Source organism: Homalodisca vitripennis, chromosome 4 (assembly GCF_021130785.1).
Source record: "Homalodisca vitripennis isolate AUS2020 chromosome 4, UT_GWSS_2.1, whole genome shotgun sequence".
Lineage (NCBI taxonomy): Eukaryota > Metazoa > Arthropoda > Insecta > Hemiptera > Cicadellidae > Homalodisca > Homalodisca vitripennis.
The window spans coordinates 50,822,001-50,842,834 of record NC_060210.1 but is presented as its reverse complement, the minus strand read 5'-3'; the positions used below and the strand labels follow the sequence as shown (position 1 = coordinate 50,842,834).

Below are 20,834 nucleotides of genomic sequence, written 5' to 3'. Positions count from 1 at the left end.
AAACTCATTGCTAATTAATTGAAATATGATTCTGTAACATGTCCTAATTAGAGGCCTGAATAAGTGGCTTTGAATATATATGAGACTAGAAACTTATTTTAAGCAGACTTATTGTAAGATGACATACCTCATAAAGTGCACCGCCTACGGTAGGCCCAACGATCAGTCCAAGGCCAAAGAACGTTTCTAGGAATGCCTGAAATCAATGGCGACATTACCCTTTTATTATTTAAAAAGGAAAAATAGATGTTTTGTGCCTCCTACTCATCAGCATCAGTAATTTTCTGATCTAATGTAGTTGGAGGTCCACCAAAAAGTTTTTTTATATCAATGTAGTTCTCAACATAACAAGAGCCCAAAGCTCATGGTCTTTAGAAAACGTGGTCTTATTTAAAAGAAACCGAGTGCGAAAATAAAACACAGTAACTTATTAATAATTTAATTTTAATCTATTTTTTCCATTTTATAATAAATCAAGTTGAGGCAATCAGTGACTATGCAGTTAGTTTTGCCGCAATTCTCCGTTAATCAGATCATTCATTTTGTAATCAGAAGCAGATTTAAACTGTTTTATAGACAAGTTTGGAATCTTTACCACTGAAGAACATTATAAAACATAATTCTGTATCCAATATCGGACTTTGTACGCACGAATGTGGTGGCAACGTTGTTCGGGAACTCCATGGCGATAATGGCGAAGGAAGCGGTGAGAAAGGCGGCGTTCCCCATCGCCTCCACCACTCGGATCACGAAGGATAGAACGATGAAGGGGTAGTGCCCCTCCACCCTGTCCAGCAGCCTGCAAACATACAAATAATCTGGCATTAAAAACACAAAACATTCAGATCTATGATTTTATATAAATTACATTTATTTTTGACATGCAGCGTTAAAAATGATAGTATAAAAGGTTTAAAATTTGTATTTATGGAATTTTGGAATATATTAAAATTGTGATATAATCAGCATTGATCATAATAGAATTGTGTAAGTTTTTCAGTTCATGGAATTTTGTGAAGCAAACATTACATGAAGTCGTAGTTCAAGATCCATCTCTTGTGTTGTGATCTTGTTAAAAAATCACAAAACGTATTTTTAAAGCATCTCTAGAGGTTTAAGATATTTAAATCTTGTAGGGAAGTATGTATTTTGATGATGTAGACACCTAGAGACCAGTTAATTGTAATTGGAAATTATCCATGACCCACGTATTCAAGAGACTATTAAAAGGACAAACGTAAAAATCCAAATGAATTCATAGAATTAAATCTCCTACCTTGTCCAAGACACTAAAGATGGCTGGAAGTTTTAAACGCCTAATTGGTGCAATAACCTTCCTTAGAGGCCATATGTTTGTACATGCTTCCAGAAGCCCAGTAGAATCAGAAACCAGGGTTTCGGTAGGTCTGTTTATTACAAGGTCCCATAAAGGTACCTTTTGCCACTTGAACAACTTTCAAGTACAAGCTGAAATCTCTTATAATCTCTCAGATGGTTTAGCTCCTAGAGGTTTTAAATCATCTTATTTGGGTTATTCTGTGAAAAAAGACGGAAGGAAAGATCCTCTTCAATCTTTAGAAGGATTTCTGGAAGAGTCTTATACTTATAAGAAGAATTTACTTAACTTTCGTAGTTCAATGTAAAAGCCTACTAGAAGTAGTTTTGCGCTAGAGCGCAATCAATGAAAATTCACAATTGCTCTTCTTGCTTCCCCGTATCAAAATAATTTTGAAGATTTAAAAGTGATTTGCTTATTATAATACTTCCGCATATATAAACCGAGAATCTATGTCACAATACAATATTCTTTAAACAAAATTAGGTCAACATTTTTTAAGGTTGTGCTATTGACTCAATATTTGGATTTTATTACAGATTTAAAGGTAGTATTTAAATAGACTACATAGGCAGTTTTATAACTAGATCTAAGTAAGAAGGGCTGAAGTTTAAAATTTAACATGAGTTACAGCAGGGAGAAATATAATTTTTTTATTAATTTAAGTACTTATAGCTATATAATAAAAAATGAAAATAGCTTTTAGTAAAACATCTCTAAAGGAAATGGTTACTTTTATGAAAAATAAACATAGTATTCTCTTAACCCATTTGTCATGATCATGCCGGCACTGAAACATTACAATTTCCTTTGGCCCTGATTAAAACTATCCACAAATTATGCTTGAAATGCCTAAAACTTCTTGTGGTATCATCTATAATGTTAAAGTATTTGTCTGTCTTCAGGAAAAGCTTTTTCAAAGGGCTGTAACCAAAGTTTTATGACATAAAATAACCATACAAAAATTGCACTACCTTAAGAAGAAGGTGGTGATAATATTAAATGGATGCAATCAACAGTAATAAAATAACTGTGATTTAAGTAGACAAACTCTCCGTCATGTGGTCTAATAAGGATACTGTTTTACAAACAAAGTAAACGTATGTGAGTATAAAGTATTATGGGAAACCTTTAATAGGAACACATTTTAGATAAGGCTATTTGTGTAAATTTGCTCTGCCTGTCTGTCACGAGTAATTCTAATCTGGTGACATGCCGGGCTTGACCTGATAACCAGTCAGAGGTCGACTTGGGCAATGTTTATGTTTTGTGGACATCGAACACTTCTGACTCAAAACAAAGTCTGTGGTAAAAGGTTGATACAGTAAGAAAAATATAATTATCATTACTTTGGATTCAAATAAACTAAACAATGAAATGAGTAGATTTAAATGTATATACTATGAGAACTTTTAACTATGTAAGTATCTAGGAATTTGACACTTTGTTAACTTAACAAGTTAACTAACTTAATAAGTTAACTTGAGAAAAACTTATAAATATCGCTTACACTTTATTTCATAATGATGTATTTAATGATACTCTTAGACGTAATACATTTATGAAGTGCTGTACAGTTACACTTACGCGGAATAATATTAAAACCGTAAATAATCTATTATGTTTAAATTACAATTTTTTTTAACCACATAAATAAACTAGTAAAAGTTTAATTAGCTATAAAATAGTTTCGAATTGTTAACAATGCCCTTATATGGATCACCTTTATTTAATGGGTATTTGTTTGGTATTATATGTTAAAAGTTTTTAAAATTATATGAAACATCTGTTTTTATATTTGTCACATTGTATTTTTAAGAAATCAATTACGTCTGCTTGCCTACAAAAACATTACATATTTTTCCCGCATGCTCTTCCTAGTTAAAACACACCTCTAACTGTTACCAGATTATAAGATTATTATCCATGTACGTGATTAAGTTCAGAATTCCATTTGAAAAAGTTAAAAGTTAAGTTTGAAAAGTTGGTTGGAGCCTCAACTTATAAAATATTCTTAATCTCCCAACCCTTCAGTAAACCCAGGTGATTTGGTGAAAACATCATAAACCAATTTAATTTGATCACGAAGTAGCAACAAATAATTATGTTATAAAGTTCACTATTTTGATTTACAGTTAAAGCGGCTGTATAGGGTTTCCAATTTTATAATAATCCAAACAGTGTTTAATTGAAAGCAATATGATTTATTCTAGTTAACCATATGTGTTAGGTTAGTTATCCACCTGGGGAAAAATACATGACTGGGTATGCCGTAACGTTTTTTTACCGATTTATTTTATCACTGCATCATGGCAAGTATCTATACAATTATCATACATACATAATCCTTCCATTGCCAAAAGAATTTTTGCAACAATGTTTGTATGGATAGGGTTTTCTTCTGTAGTTTTATCTTAAATGTATACCGATTAAAGCGTACGTATTGAAATAATTTGTTAGAACAATAAATATACATGGTATATATTTAAAATAACTAAAAAAATAAGATAGTAAAATTCAAACAATTAAGTAACCTGTAAGTTTCGATTTACACAATGTCTACGCTCTAAAACAAAAGTCAACATGGTTATCGTCGCCGTTCAGTAATGACAAGAAAGAGTACTCGTATTTTTGTAATTAATACAGAATTTTTATAGCAAGCTGTTGTGGTTGAAAAAATTCACTTTCAAAGAATAAAGTTTGATCATTCGTTTTTAATAATTCAACATAATAAGGGCCAAAGAACCTCTTACACGCAAGATCTCTCTTTCAAATCTTGATCAAACATTACAACAATGACAATAAAAAACTGTTATGATACAAAGTTTATATTGGTTTATATTAGTTTACATGGTACTCCAATTGTCAGAAAAGTATTCTCTTAAACTTCTTTGTTCTCTTTTTGTTTATAGGCAGCAATGTACACAACAGAATACAGTTTATTTTGATAACGTATTATTGATTATATTAACTACAAAAGACTCACCCAAAGAGTATGGCACAAATTCCTGTGGTGAGAATGCCGCCATTGAACATAAGCTTTGGCCCAAGCCTATGTATCTGAAACACAGACCACAGTTATTTTCAAAATATACCTACTATAGTAATTTTAGTTTGGAACGTAATATGCCAGGAACCTTAATCTTGAATCTTTCCTAAAGGTTAGGCATAATATTTAGGGGTTAATACCATTCAAACCTATAAATTCCCAGACCAAACGTTTTGATAACAATAGCTATGGCTTTATAGTTATTATAGTAATTACAATAACTCATAATAAAATTTAATGATTGCAATATCATAATTTAATGGAAACAAAAAATAAATTTTATACATTTCTACATACTGAATGATTACTAACGATAAACCAAGTTACCCTTCCAAGATAATTTTCATTTCGGTCTCTTAAGTTCTATATAATCCCTTAATGCATAGTGCACAGTTGTCAATCTTCCAAGAGACACAGGGGATGTACATTTTCATTGGTTGGAGTCTCCCACAAACTTTAAATTTAAGATTAAACCTGAGAGGTTCTTCCAGGATTTTCCACTGGACTCCTACCTTCCTATTTATGGGTTCTTTATAGTTTGATGATCTCAACAAGGGTTTCGGTATTGAAAGGGGATATAGAATTACGGGGACAAACTTGAAGGTTAACTCAAGAATACAGGGCCTAGAAATGTGAAAAATTAAAAGGTTTTAGTTGCCTATTGGCCTTTGAGAAAATAGAATATAAAATTCCTTATGAGCATTTCACAAAACAAATTTCAACCTAGACTGACTGGCTTATTAAGTCTAACTTGATCATCTTATAAACAAAAGTGAATCATTAAATACGTTGATTAGCAATAATATAAAAAACGGTAGGATCTTACAAGAATACCTAATTCCTTGAAGTCTGAGAAAGGTTTATTTAAAGAGAAAGTTAAGTGAAAATTCCCGGATAGTGTAGAAATCGCCAAACGTAATCATAATGTTCATGTTTTATTAATAACGCCGAACCATATTTTGTTTGTATTTAAATTTTACAAAATACTAACCATACAGTGCATCATTAGTGTTATGTAGATTGCAACGATAAAGTTACTCTGAAACTTTTACCCCATATTGCGCCATTGAAGAATATAAGACATATTATACATAATTCATGTACTATTTTAGACAGGGTTATAACAGCTATCTAAATGAACAACGCCATGAATATTTAAACACGTATTCGAAAGTGGCTAGCTTCCTTAACTTTGTTATATAGCGGGAATAAAACAGAGGAATGAACGTTAGTATAACCAAACGAGCTATTCTTTACCCGAATACAATTAAAAAACAACCCCACACAAATAAAAAACACAAATATAACATAAAAAATCATTATAAATTATTGTTTTGAAATGTTGCAGGAATTTAACTAGGATTTGTCCCTTACACCTAAAGCAGATGCTTTTCAGCCGTAGTAAGTATTTTTCATTCCAACTTGTATATGTATATACTCTTCTTCGGGACAGCATGCAAATACAACTATTAATAGCACTGAAATAGACCGAAGGTATATTACAAGAACCAGCACTAGACGCTTTATCAGAGAAGTAAGTTTCCGAGAATTACGTCTATATGTTCTTGATCGGTGCAACACCTTAAACAGAATTGTGGCATCATAAATAAATTTTGGAAAACCCTCTTTTTGGCATGACAGGTTTCTCAGTACTATGCATGTATATACATAACGTACATACATGCACGTTAAACCATGCACCAAACTGCATGGTTGCTCTGTTGTATTTTTCATCGGTACAAAGCAAACTCAACAACGGGACAAAACATTTCTTTGAACGGACATTGATAAAAAAGACGTCAAGTAGACTCTTTTTGAACGAAGTAGATTTATGAGACCGATATATACAGGGTGATTCATGAAGTTCTCCCCCCACTTCTACAGCACATTGTAACTAGTAAAAATAATGAAAGAATGTTATATAAACATAGGTCCGAAAACTCTTTGTAAAATAAAGCCATACTGAACTTTTGGAAAGGTTAATTAAAGTAAGAAAAACCGTGGATTCTTATGTATTTTTACCTGATAAAGCCAATAAAATAGGTTTCATAACTGTACCTGTAGTAGTTTTTGAGGGATTCAGGGTTAAATGCAAAAAATTGGGCCACGAAACAATGTTTTTTTTTTATGTACAATAACTTTGTTAAATTGGTAAATAAATACATAAAATCAACAAACATTAATTGTAGAGAATTTAATTCTGAGAAAATTGATATAATCAAAGTCTAAAATAAAAGAGAAAATAAGTGCCAAAAAATCTATTTTATTCAATATAATACATTACTAGTTTTAAGCAAAATTAATCAGGTTGGGCCAACCGTACGCACCTTTTTATAATAGATGTTCGAAAATGAGGCCATCATTATCAATACATTTTTGCAGCACGTTTTGTGTATTGCTTTTTGTTGCGTTTCTTAAGTTTTCAGGACTTCCCTGTATCTGCACAGCCGAATCCATAATTACGGGCAATTAATTCATCACGAGAATTCACTTTTGTCTTGTATACAATGTCTTTCATCCATCCCCAGATGCAATAATCCAATGGAGATAGATCTGGTGATCTTGGTGGCCAAGGGTGAGGCCCTCCACGACCAATCCAGTGTCCAGGAAATTGATGATTTAAGTAAGCAGAAACGGCACGTGAAAAGTGGGGAGGGTGCTCCGTCATGCTAGAAGTACAAATTTTGTTTGAGATGTAAAGGAACATTCTCTAACAGCTGCGGCAACTCTTCTTGAAGAAAATGTAAATAGAACTCAGCATTTAGGCGTCCAGGTAATATGAAAGGTCCAATCAGCCGATTTTGCAAAAGGCCACACCAGACATTGACGTTAAATCGGTGTTGAAAGTTCTGTTCCACTACCTCATGTGGATTTTCTTCTGCCCATGAGTGGTTCATTGTGCAAGTTATTGACACCATCCCGAGTGAATTGTGCCTCATCCGTAAAGAAAATAAGCTTGTAGAGTTTCATTATTAATATTCAAAAAGTTGCAAAACTCCAAGCGAAGCGGACCATCCCCTTAGCTGTAGATGTTGAAACCTTTTGTTTATGAAACGGATAAAATTTGTTTCGATTAAGTGACCTTCACACCATTGACTGCGAAACTCCTACCCGCCTAGAAATACGTCGTGTACTTACACCTGGACTGCGATGAACAGCATTAATAACAATATCATCATCAAGTTGGACAGCTCGTTCATAATTAGTTCTAGTTCTTGGTAATGATTCCTGTTTCCCCGAAGAGTACGAAAAGTTCCTGAAATTGTTTTGGTATCTGGAATCCTCCTATTAGGGTGACGTAGTTCATATTCCTTCTACAGCAGCTCTAGAATTACCATTACAGTAAACCAAAATAAAAACCATATCAGCGTATTCCTCTGATGTAAATAAGTAAGGCATTTTTTCGCTGAATAAACAATCGAATTATAACTCACAGAAAAATTGCATTTAAATAACACGATTCACAGAACCCGATCTCCTGCTGTAGCTTGCAAAACACCACTAATACACAGTTCTAACGTAACAGTACAGAATACCATTTTTGATCACCTGTTATTCGTGCGTTACCAACTTAGAAATTAATAAAACAAAAAACTGCATTTCGATGATTAGTAAACAATAATGGGAAAATGTTTGCTTCATTTATTTTCGAACATTTGATGTAAATTTTTATTAAAAAAAAAAACAATGTAATAAAAACATATTTTTATTTACAAACCAATTTATTTAACAGTTAATCTTGTTTTCTCAATTTATCTCATCATTAAGGAACAAACATTTGTTTTTGTTTTATTTTAATAAATACCGTACGGTATTTCTTTACAGCTAGTAATGTATTATACTGAATAAAATAGATTTTTTTGGTACTTATTTCTGTTTTTATTTTAGACTTTGATTATATCAATTTTCTCAGAATTAAATTCTCTACAATTAATGTTTGTTGATTTTATGTATTTATTACCAATTTAACAAAGTTATTGTACATCAAACTTAAAAAAACATTGTTTCGTGGCCCAACTTTTTTGCATTTCAGCCTGAATCCCTCAAAAACTACTACAGGTACAGTTCTGAAACCTATTTTATTAGCTTTAATCAGGTAAAGATACATAAGAATCCACGATATTTCTTACTTAATTAACCTTTCCAAAAGTTCAGTATAGCTTTATTTTTACTCTTTACCCAGGAATTCAGGCGAAATCTTTCGCTAGCTGTAACTCGCTAACGAAGCGTTTTCGGACCTATGTTTATATAACATTTTTTTCATTATTTTTACTAGTAAAATGTGCTGTAGAAGTGGGGGGAGAAGTTTTCGGATTTTTTCGGACTGATGGTGAAAACTTTCAGTCCACGTAGCTCCTTAACCATTAGAGATATAGAAAAACTTTCAGAAGCAAAATGTCTTATTTTGTAGAGTAGAATCTAAAAACAACATAAAATACAGGGTGTTCCATAAAAGATTTTAAAGTTGGGCGCCATATTGGAAAATGGCGGCCATCTTCAAAAAATTTGAAAGTGTATTCCTAAGTGAAACTTAAAATTGAGCAAGTTCCAAATTTAAAGTGTGGTGCTAAGTCATGTAATTAAAAAGCTATTGGAATCACTTTAAAAAACTCACCCTATATATATATATATATATATATATATATATATATATATATATATATATATATATATAGTATATATATATATATATATATATATGTATATATATATATATATGTATTGAATTTGCCTAAACTGTAATAGCCTGTTTCATGTACATATCTATATGCATTGTCGAGTGGGGCAACAGGACTAACTCAACTGTGGCATCGGAATACATTTATGTATAATGTGAACCGAAAATGCTTAGACATGCGAATTATGGTATGGCTCCGTTGTAATATTACGTAATTAATCTCTAACTCTCTTAACCACGAAAGCAGGATTAATAATATGTAGTCTACATGATGTATGCCCAGTTCTGTTTGAAAAAGGATATAGAGCTCCATCTTATTATATAATTAGGGCTTATAAGAATTCTACGGATTTTGGTTTTTTCATTTAGTTACCTGCGAGGCCCATAAAAATATACAAGAACCTATTTTACAAAACGATTTAACATTTATTAGCAATACTAACGTATTTTTTGACAAATATTTATTTTTAAATTAAAAGAAGCATTTTTACTTGCATCTGTTTTGTTACCAACAATAAAGATTCAAGTAATTTTCAATTATGATGCAATAAACAATATATTTTGGAACGTTGTTCTACTATATCGCAATAGTAATAAAAGAAAACATAATTGTATTATTATATTTAATGTGAAGAACAGCGTTTTAAATATTTGGCATCATAATTTAGAATTTCGACCAAAATTCTATTTCTATACAACTAATGCATAAATTATGGGATTGAAAAGTATTAAAAAAGGATATACAATTATATTAATATAATACGTAACGAAGAAAAGATTTTTGGAGCTGATGAATAAAGTTTTGGGAATAATTTTGCAAAATTTAGATTGATTAAAATTTATTCCCATCCAAATATTGCATAAGGTTACATTTACAATTAATTTATATTTTATGTTTAACTAAATATTGGGTTTTATAATGTTAAAATTTTGTAATCAATTGGGTGAGTACTTTTTGTAAAGGCAGGGAAAGGACTCGAATTAGCACATTGTTTCACAAATGTATAAAACAATTAAGATATATTAAATACTCTCTCTTAGAACTATTACCTTGTAATAGACGTAAATACAATTTAAGATGCAATTTATAAAGTTGTATATTTTTAAATAGTTTTATTAGCAGTGACCTTGATTTATGTTGTTATTATTAGTTTTTATGTCGTTACGACTGGGACTCGGCATGGGTCAGTTAACTGATAAAAGTCCGCCATGCAGACGCGGGCGTCCCGATGAGAGTCATATGTTGACGCTCTACTTGTCAGCTCATGGTCGGTTGCTTTTAGGTTTTGGGAGTAATCCGTACGGGAGTCGCAACACGGCCCGCAGGTCATGGTTCGACGTCAGCTGTCCGTACAATATATGACATGCATGGATGTAGTTGCAATAAGTAATAGCAGAATACATTTAGTGTGTAGTAGAATAGGTGCTATAGTACGTCAGACTGTCTGTCGCAGTACATTGCTACTTACTTGAGAGCCATAGACGGGACTTATGACGAAGACGACCAACTCGAAAACACCAAATACAAGACCATACTCCGCGGCGGTAGCTCCTTTCAGTTCAGCCTGAAACATTAGTATAGTTCCTTATTAATTCAAAACGTTTATGTAGTATTAAATCTTATGACAGTAAGTATCGTTTTGTGACTGAAATGCTTAAAAGGTAAACTGAGTGGTAATTGGCTCAGAACATAATTAAAAAAATGTTTTACTACCATAAAACCTTATACTAATTATAAATAGTGTCTCAAATTTGATGATGATATTTCAAGGGATGACAAGTCAGATTTAAAATCTATGACTTATACTTGGACTAATAATAAAACATGATCTTAGTAAAAGCTGTGACATCTTTTTGGGCACCACTAAAACTACTATCCAAGATTAACATTTCATCTCATCCTGCAACAAAACTAGGAGTTACGTTTTTGTCCTAGGATTAATGTCAAAACAAGAGGAACACTGAAAAAAACAGGTAAAACTTTCACTATTTCGTTACTAAATTGAAAAAAGTATTTCATTTTAAAGTATTTTATGAAACCATTTATTATAATTAAAAAAATTGTTCATTAAAATAATCGTGCCATAAGAAATTTAATGGTAACGACATTTAGGTTAATAAAACGAACATTTTTTGTGAGTTTCAAAAGCTTATACGCTTTAATTTGATTTGAACATTATTAGTAATATTAATCTAGGTACAATTTATATTAGCTTTCTCTTAGAAAAAGATTTTTTATTAGAAGAGCAATTACGTTAAATAACTTAAATAAAATACGCTAGGTTTATCAAAGACGGGAAGTAAGTTTCAAAAATTGCGCCTCAGCTCCGTTAAATATTAAAACAGGCAAGTATTGCAACTCATTATGCATGTAAAGAGCCAGTTCATGAACTGTAATGCGACCATTACAAGTAACCTAAGTAATGGAAAACGTACGCTTGGACATAATGCGTTAGAAAATCCTAGACATTAACTGAAAGATTTTTATTTGCTTCGTCTAAATTGTTGATTTTGGTCTTATGAATCTCTTGATCTTAGAGTCCAGGATATAACAACAATCACAAATATTGTTTGTTTTCGATTTCTCTTTTTCAGCTCTATCTTGGTAAGCTGTTAAATATTTTATTTTATCTTAGCACCAGTAAACTGTTCGAAGGTCTTGAATAAGGTCAATGTAACTAGACTCTATCAGTTAAGCCTTGTTTTCGTCTGTTGATCTTAAGCAGTTGTCATCAGTTTTAGTTTCAACATCATACAGTTTTTCCAGTTTATGAGCTCCGATGTCGAAAGCGGTGATGTTTTTGGGCGTGTGTTCGAGTATACAGAATATGCCAGCGGCAATAGTAATTGCATTGTCACAAGTTGAAGTCTACTGTGTTTATTGTTTGACACTGTTAATATGGATTTTTCAGCAGTGGTCGAAAGAGCTGCTCCACTTGTTCTACCGAGACAACACCAGCTAATTTTCCCAAACACAAGTGCTTTGCTTTCTCAGTGTTTTTTCCATCAAACAAAAAACATGGCCTTTTGTGTTTTGTTAAGGCTGAAGTTTGAACGTCCATTTTTAAATTTAAATATCACGCAAAAATTACAAGTTTTGATAGATAATATATAAAATATAATGCTAAAAGTGCAAGGATTTAAGAGGCTTTCATGATAATATATTGCAATTCAACAGTAGAAGTGTACTTTGGTCATGGTCAGGGAAGATTATCATTGGGAATATTGTTATCGGTCAGTAAGCAGATGATACAAGAGATAGCGAGGCGACCTTCTATCGCTCGGTTATTTCCGGCACTATCTTGCAGTAGGTAGACTTGTATGCACCTATTGTATGCGCATACCCAGTTCATATTATAATCAATGACAAATTAGAAGTGTGCAGAGTACATAAAACTGATTGTCATGAATAACCTGTAAAACAATCCATCAACCAAGTGTACAATAAAACATCTACATTATGTTCCCGTAAAAAGGCTCAACATAAAAGTGATTACAGTGAAATCACTCATTACATCTCACACTGTGGTGAGTGTTATCATTTAAAAACTATCAATTCGGTTAAATTTTAGAGAATTTATACTTTACTGTTTTACTTTACATATTACTTCTATCATGACATCATGTAGGTCCTTCCCAAGTCCCGGTGTATATCTTCAGAAGGAAGTATATATATTTTTACACCGAAATTATTGTTCCGTTATAGGGATAACACTTGTTTAAAACCTTATAATGAGACAAAAATTCATACAAATACTCGTGCGTGAACCATGAAGACAGTAGTTTAGTAGCGTTCAGAATTAACTTCACTTTTTGTACGTGTATAGAAAATGTCAGGGAGGTATTATGAAAAAGATAAATTAGTAATAGTGACCTTGGTAACGTGACTTATTGATAACGTGTTTGTTTAATTATTTACTTCCGAGTGGTTAGATACACACACTCATTATCAGCACGCCGAGAACATTCCGTGGATTTGGTTCTTCTCCGTATCAATTTACGGAAGCTGAGAGGTATAAGAACATTGATTACGAGGAAATATTTGTTATTATCCTTTAAGTTCATGAACTTACAAAAAATATAAACCGGAAAAATTATTACTAAATAAAAATGAACTATATTAAATATGCATTACGTTTGAGAAAACAATCCTCGTGTTTGTTATAGGATCGTTTATGATAAAAAAATTGTTTTCATGTGAGAAAAACTTTACAAAGATAACTAAGATTGAATGTTCTTTGGAATGGTTCTTGGTCAATAATTAATTAATGAAGTAGGACAGACTCATCTTACTTAAAGAAATCATTAAATTGTAGATGATAATATAATAAATAGTTATTTGTCCATACATTTTAAAGTCTCCCATTAATTTATTTACAAATTTTAATCGCTTTAAAATCATACAAATCTTTATACAAATAACATAAACTGCATTCGAAGAAATTTATGCACCTTCATGTAAAGTATTAATACCCGTAAATTGGCTATGGGAAGTCCATAAATCTATTCCCTAATACAGCTTTATCTAGATTCACTTGATGTTTTCTCTTTTCTAGTGAAAATCAACTTCAGTTATCCTGTCCTGGACAGACTTATGTGTATTCCAACCAACTGTACCAGGAAGGCCTGTTTTTATTATAAATTTTTATTAACTCTTTATGAATAAATTGTATTTCTTACTTGTTGTAGTCAGTATTTATTTGTTTATTCATTTGTTGGTACAAATATTATTATTTATGACTTGTTTTGTATTTACTTTCTTTGTTAATAACTCATATCCATTGGCTTTTTCACCGTTTATTATTATTTTATACAAATTACGTATGTCAAAAGAATTGTGTCATCACAATGTTTAGAATTTTTTGTGTTCAGTGGTGAAAACTAGACTATGATTGGACTTTTAATGGATAAACTTCTTCTATATGTTTAATTAATATAATAGTGCGACTCAATATAATTGGTTACCGTCCAACTATGTAGATTGTTTTGAAAATATTAGTGAATTGCAGTGGTAACAGTTACAAATTTGTAAACACTGCAATTATATACACTAAATATCACTGAACTTTACTAAAACTGTCTGTTTTTGGTCTACCTAAAATACTTTCATGGACACTGTAATTTCAAAACATGATAAATTATTTAAGGTCTTTGTCATTAAAACTTAGGGTCTCGAATATATAATATACAGCTGTACATTTTATAGACTCTAAGGTCATATGCAGACCAATGAACCAAGGCTTGAATCACGAAGATCTTTGATTTAACTGAAACTTAGATTTTCCTAACACTGCTCCCCAATATCTAGAGTTACGTATTCTTCTTGCATAGAAGTCCCAAATAATCAAACTTCGTTCTTGATTTATGCATAGGATATCTTCTCCTAATAGATTCCTCGTTTTTATACGTCTAATATAAATAATCTCTTTATATTCCACTATAAAGTTCCATTGCCCTATAGATTGAACATTGAAGCCCAGTATAGTGGAGATGCCTCAAATCTTACGAATGAATTATTCGGAGAAATACTTATAAAAACTCGATTCATGTAAGTATCTATTGATTTAGAGATACATGGTTAGTAGAAAATATTACCTTAAAGGTGTAGAAACTAGGCCAAACTGTATAGGCCAACTGTGTAGAAATTACGCTGAAATTAAAATATATGAAGCAGACATTGCTACAGACACATTGTCTAGAAATCATTCATTTCATTTTTAAAACCAAATAAATGTTCCTGCAAGATCCGAAAACCCAATGTACGTTGTATAAGTGTACAACCTGTTTTTCTTGAAATCGATATATGAACTTTTCCTAAGTAAGAAATCATTCGTCAGCCATGCTAATTTTGGTGCAGGTTAAAAAACTTCTTTCAATTCTAAAAAAAACAGTTTTTTAAATTTTAAGTATTAGTGGCTGTTTGACGTAAAGAACTACAGCAATTCTTTATTATATATTGCTTAGATCAATAAGTTGTAACATAGATTTGTATACTGTTTGGCCATGTTTGTGCATTGTTTTTTGACCTTAAACTGTTGTAAATTCAGTAATATTTAAAGGGCAATGGGATCGGAATGCACAAAGTTCTACATATTCCTTTTTGTTATTGTTTAAAGAGTAGATATATCTGCCAAAAGTATTTTCAATTTAAATAAGTACGGGTATTCTTTCTACCTCATTTTCATGTTGGTGTATTTTTAAATATTCTCAAAAAAGGTTTTATTGTGATGATTTTTCAAAACACGAATAGCATTTTCTTAAGTTATGTTGAATATTTACTAGTATAGTAGTAGTATTAATCAATGGAAATAACTGTGGTTGTTTTTTGGTGCTCAAACGTAGGTAACGAGCGAGGCGAAGCCGTGTATAGAAATGCGATTAAGCTTCAAAATTATATTTGCTCAGTTTTTATCAAGAAACTTGCTGAAAAACATTTTTTCATACAGAAAACATAAAATACAACTTAAAATTAAAACCTTAAAGTACATAATAAATAATCAATGTTATTCAAGTTTTCGTTACTACAAAGATGAATAACTGCTATTTATTTGTATTGACAAATAACAAATTTTGAGTATAGTGCGCTTAAAAACTTGAATTTTGTGTCAGCTGAGTTTTGAGATCACTGTTATAAAGTAACAACTAAAATTACTTTATGGACTTCGTGCATAACTTTACACTCATTGCACTTTATATCTATTTTGTTTTATAAGTTGATTGAGTGTAATTATAAACAATATAAACATAGGACTATAGAATATTATAATTTAAACAATATAATATTAAAAATTGTGTAATTATTTAACTATGAAAATGTGGAAAGATTTTCATCTTTAAGACATGTTACACCGTTATTAGTAATCAGAAGTATCTAGAATTACGAGGGAATACACAGAAAAGAATTTTAAGACAGCTGTAATTTTTTATGTCAAACAGTTTTAAGATTTTCGTACTTACAGGGAAAAACCGGGTAATCCATATTTAACAGTTGGATAGCTTCAAACTATCCTTTTGATTATATATTTTTTTATTTTTATAATTTTAATATAGGTTTTTTAGATTTATTTCTCAGTAACAGATACCGTCAATAAAATGTGCAATTTAGTATATTCCGTATATGCATTTTAACGATATATTTTTACGTATTCTTCAACAAATAATCACATATTTCAATCTAAACGTTATCAAATCTAAGGAAGGTGGAGCGTGAAGCTGTATGCAAAATTTCAATTTTATAACAAATTTCATTAGGATACTTATGTTTGCTATGTCATGTGTTAAAATTATGTTAATGCATGTTATTTACTCTTCTAGTATCCCATTGTCATTACGGTTATCCATAAGACAAATGTAACAATTTTCGCTAACCCCCAGCCAAACCACATGGAGTTATATGTACCATCATATATCTCAATGTTGCTTATATACAAATGAGGATTAAGGCAAAATTTCAAGTATATGTGTCAGTTTTTTCTCGAGTTATCATGCAGACAGAGAAAGCCCTCTATACCCTTTGATTACATACTTAGTACGTAAACTGAATTCCATGACAGTGAAACTAAGTTGTATCAATCAATTAATTTAAACTTAAGTTTACTAGCTTATTTATTTGTTCACTCTTATTTATGTTTGCATTAATAATAAAGTTTTTCTTCAATATTATGCCAAAATGTACACAAACAATCTTGTACACTTCTCAATTTTCATAATTTTATATTCAATGTACAATAGGTTAAGTGAATAGAACAATATATTATATCGTATAAAATTATATGAAATGGTATATATATGACTCTGTGCCAAATGTTGTAGAAAATGATTGAAACAAGTGAGTACCAAAATATTTCTAATTAGACGTTTGTATAATATGCAATGTCAATATATTAAAACATCCAGATACCTACAGTTTTTTTATATTTTCTTATGTTCATGTTCTTATGTTATGTATTCATCTAAATGCTGTAAATTCTTTATGTATAGCTACCGTAGACATAGCCCCCAGTGTGCTTTTTTGTAGCGGACGGAACCAAATTGGAAAAGGAATAAAAAAACTTTTAAAATATACATACGGGAGCTCAGAAGGGTTGACAGAAATGGAGGACATTTTTCAAAATATCAGTGACAAACCAATAATACAAATCTTGTATTTTTTATTGTCTCATAAAAGTTGGTGTTTGATATATTACGAAATTTAGTTTTTTTAACTAGAACCAGTAGAGTAGCTTAAAGTGGTGCAATAGATTTTAGGTTTGAAAATTGTTGAAAAAAATTAAATTCATAAACTTATAATACAGATACTCTGAAATTTATGGTTTCACTCGTTGTGAATTACAGTTATTAAAATGAGCAAATTAGGGCGATTTTGTAATCAGTTAAAAAACCAAAAAAAAAAAAAAAAACTGAAATTGGCATATTTTATACTCGAATCTTAGTTTTAGAGATTGTTATGTTTTTATTAGTTTATGACTTAAGGAAAAAATATTTATTTAGGTTAAATATAATTTTAAGTGATGAAATCGTAAAATACGTTTAAAAAGAACTTTTGTAGAATGAAACCCACAACTATTGTATTTTTAATAAATATGTGATTAACTCCTTAATAGCTTCAAGTCCAATTTGTGCAGTTCCAAATAGCTTCGATGGGGCATATTATCAGCATCAGATAAAATCTGAGTCACAACACTATTTGAGTATACCAGACTTCTGTTTACATAGTAAAGTACAAAGCAGGATAGTTAATACGTTACATTGTATTTACTAACTGCACTAAAACATCTTAGTTTTATTACTGTTCAAGATATAACATCAAATTCATATCTTGAGCATTATTTTTACTTTCTATTCTCATTGTAGTGCATTATAATTTTTTTGTTATATAAAAAGGGTTGCTCATTTCTGAGGTGCGTAAATAAAATAAACTTTCTAAGTTTTTTTTTTAAATTAAAAATTTGTTTTTATAAAATATAGTAACTGCCAATACAAAAATAACAAATGATGCATGTTGCTGTGTGCCTGGTTTATAGAGGAATATTTAAATGTTGCACAATTGTGTTTATGGCTGAGTTGTTTTAATATATGTCACTTTTGAGGGTGAAAAAATTTAATTTTTGTACTATAGACGTAAATTTATGTATAAAGCTTAACTCAATTATTAGCAACACTGAATGATGGTGCATGTTACTCTATAGGATTTGGATAACGGTTAGTGGATATTTAGTTTGGTCTTATGGGTAACCATGGTGGCAGCTAGAAAATAACAGCATAACTAATTGTTAAAATAACTGAATCCAATCATTTGACACTTAAAATGTGATTTTTATAAAAGAAAACAGTGGAAAGTCAATGTTGAAACTTGGTGATAAGATTTAATTTCAGCACACTCTAGCTCTCTAGAATCTTTATTATTTGAACACTGTCATGAAACTTAGCTTGATGATAATAACTGGGAATGTATTATGTGGGAAGATACCTTGAGAAATATTTCATCTGTTTAAAATTTGCAAACTTCATTTCTGCATATAAAAGAATGAGTTTTATGATGTTGCATATCCCACCATTTAATTTAGCTGAACATTATTGAAGAATATAACTCAGTAGGCTGACACAGTTTCTCTTTAGCGTACCGGAGGGGATGTAAACATTTATTTACGATTGTACATCTTTATATCCGTCAGCAGAACATTTTGAGAATGAAATGAGCAATATATTTGAAGTTTGCATACAAGCTCAGTGAAGCCTGTTAAGTGAGATGTGATGGGGAGTACTTGTACCTTTTTTATATTTATATTATATTTTTATTTTAATATTTAGCGTATATGCAATATTTATAGCTGGCATATTGCAAATGCCCTGCCTCATTTTAGGACTCTTAAAGGTTATGCTATTGAAATAAATAAACACAGATTATGTTATCTGTGCTTAAAAAACTATGATTTAAGTTACTAAGGTGGCAAGGCAGATTACATACTCGCATATTGATTACCCACCTACCTTGGCGTAGTGAACTATTTTAGAAAAAGGGTTTTTTTGTACTTCTCTACGGTAAAAATGAAAATGGTATAAATTTTCCTATTTTACTTGATTATGGTGAGAAAAACTCCAGACGACGTACAGATTCTAAAACTGTGTGTATTTTAAATTTAAACGCTTAAAGAATATGTTCAATATTTCACAGAAAAAAAGATACAAAAATGCTATTTGGAGATCGCCTTTGTCAAGAATCAATATTTGGAGGTCCATGTGCTGAAGGTATTTGGAGATCATTGGTGATCTGAAGGCTGCTTAAGATATTTTATAAAACCTTAACAATTCTAAAAACGAGACTCTAATATTTACCACTTTGAAATTAGTAGGTTAAATATTAGTTTTACTAAGTGTAAATACAAAAATTAAACGCTGTTTTAAAATACTTAAATAAAACAACAGATATTACTCTCTAAATAATACGCAAATGCAATTAATACCTACCAATTAGTTTGATATTTGGTATATCACGGCCCTTTAACATTCCATTATAACCTATTAAGTAATGCTACAATGTTTTAGATGGACATTTATGTAAAGATGAATTTACTAAATAGTGTGGTACGTAATAGAATTGGATAATCCAAATTAGACTTGACAGTTGCATATTTTTGGTCACTCGGTTTTACTGCTAATAAAGCCAAAATTTTCTCTCTCATGAATAGCATGAATAGATGACCTTCCCTCAGCACAATGAATGCATTATTCAGTAAAATGTAACTGCTCAACAAGAGAAAAGGTAATCTTTTTATTTTCATTATCCTTATACGTATAGTAAAGACCTCATCATGTTATAGATTAAATAAGACCAACATAAATGGAGCTACTAAAAACAACATAAAACAAAAAATTGCTACTACAGGCGTTGCTATGACTGCTGTTGATACATATGAGTTTGACCACAAACTTAAATTTTGTGTAAATTCAGTTGATTTTTACATTTCTGTCTACAATGTTTACAACTAATAGCACCTATTGGAACAGATAAATTAACATATTTAGCCTAGAACAATCTTACTGCTTATTACTTACTTCTCTGGGATAAAATGGAGCTTGTAGGGATACACATATTGCGTTGCAGAAGTCTGCAATGCTGAAGACAACCAGAGTTAGAATCTGCCGCTTGGAGAAGGAACTGATGGGAATCATGTTGCCCGGGCCGGGATCGGTGTTCACACTGACATACCACCGAACTTGCCGAGCTGATACTCAAGGCACACGTCGTGGATTATTGTCCGGCGCTGACCGCTGAGCTTTATCTTTTATCAATGACCCTTGACCCTACCCGTTCAAACATAGGGACCATCTCTCTACGTCACAGCCACGTGCTCTTGAAATTATGTTTAGAGCAAACTTGAAGATCGTCCCAACCAGGTGGGGGCTACTTAATCACAAAAAAAATATATATCCAAAGTTTATTTTGGGCTCAGAAGGAGGATCAGGGTGCGTTTTTGGTATGAATTTTATAATAAGGATGAGTTATAGAGAACTAAGGTGATTTGAGTATTAGTCATGACAAAGGTAGTAAATTAGACGTTTATAAGACGTATCAAAGACTAACTATAACAAGACCGGTCTGACGTCCAACACCGTTATCTGAATGGAAACGTTTTCGACCACGTTGAATGAATGATTTCAGAACACATGCACGCACTTTTACACATAGACCAATTATCTGTCTTACGGTTGTTACAGTACAAATCATCTACTTGACATAGGCTGTATTTCTCAATACAACAAGTGTTATT

General features: G+C 31.1%; 1 protein-coding gene across 1 annotated transcript in view; it reads right to left on the bottom strand.

Annotated features, from left to right (window-relative positions):
- Positions 1 to 20,320, bottom strand: part of LOC124359306 (MFS-type transporter SLC18B1-like) — a 32,453-nt gene extending 12,133 nt beyond the window's left edge. Inside the window, exons 1-5 of the mRNA XM_046811934.1 lie at positions 20,119 to 20,320; positions 10,533 to 10,628; positions 4,323 to 4,396; positions 652 to 799; positions 128 to 196 (exon numbers count right to left, since the gene is read on the bottom strand). Coding sequence (XP_046667890.1) covers positions 128 to 196; positions 652 to 799; positions 4,323 to 4,396; positions 10,533 to 10,628; positions 20,119 to 20,235 — 504 coding nt within the window. The 5' untranslated portion in view covers positions 20,236 to 20,320. The remainder of the gene's footprint in view (positions 1 to 127; positions 197 to 651; positions 800 to 4,322; positions 4,397 to 10,532; positions 10,629 to 20,118) is intronic.
- Positions 20,321 to 20,834: the final 514 nt, after the last annotated feature.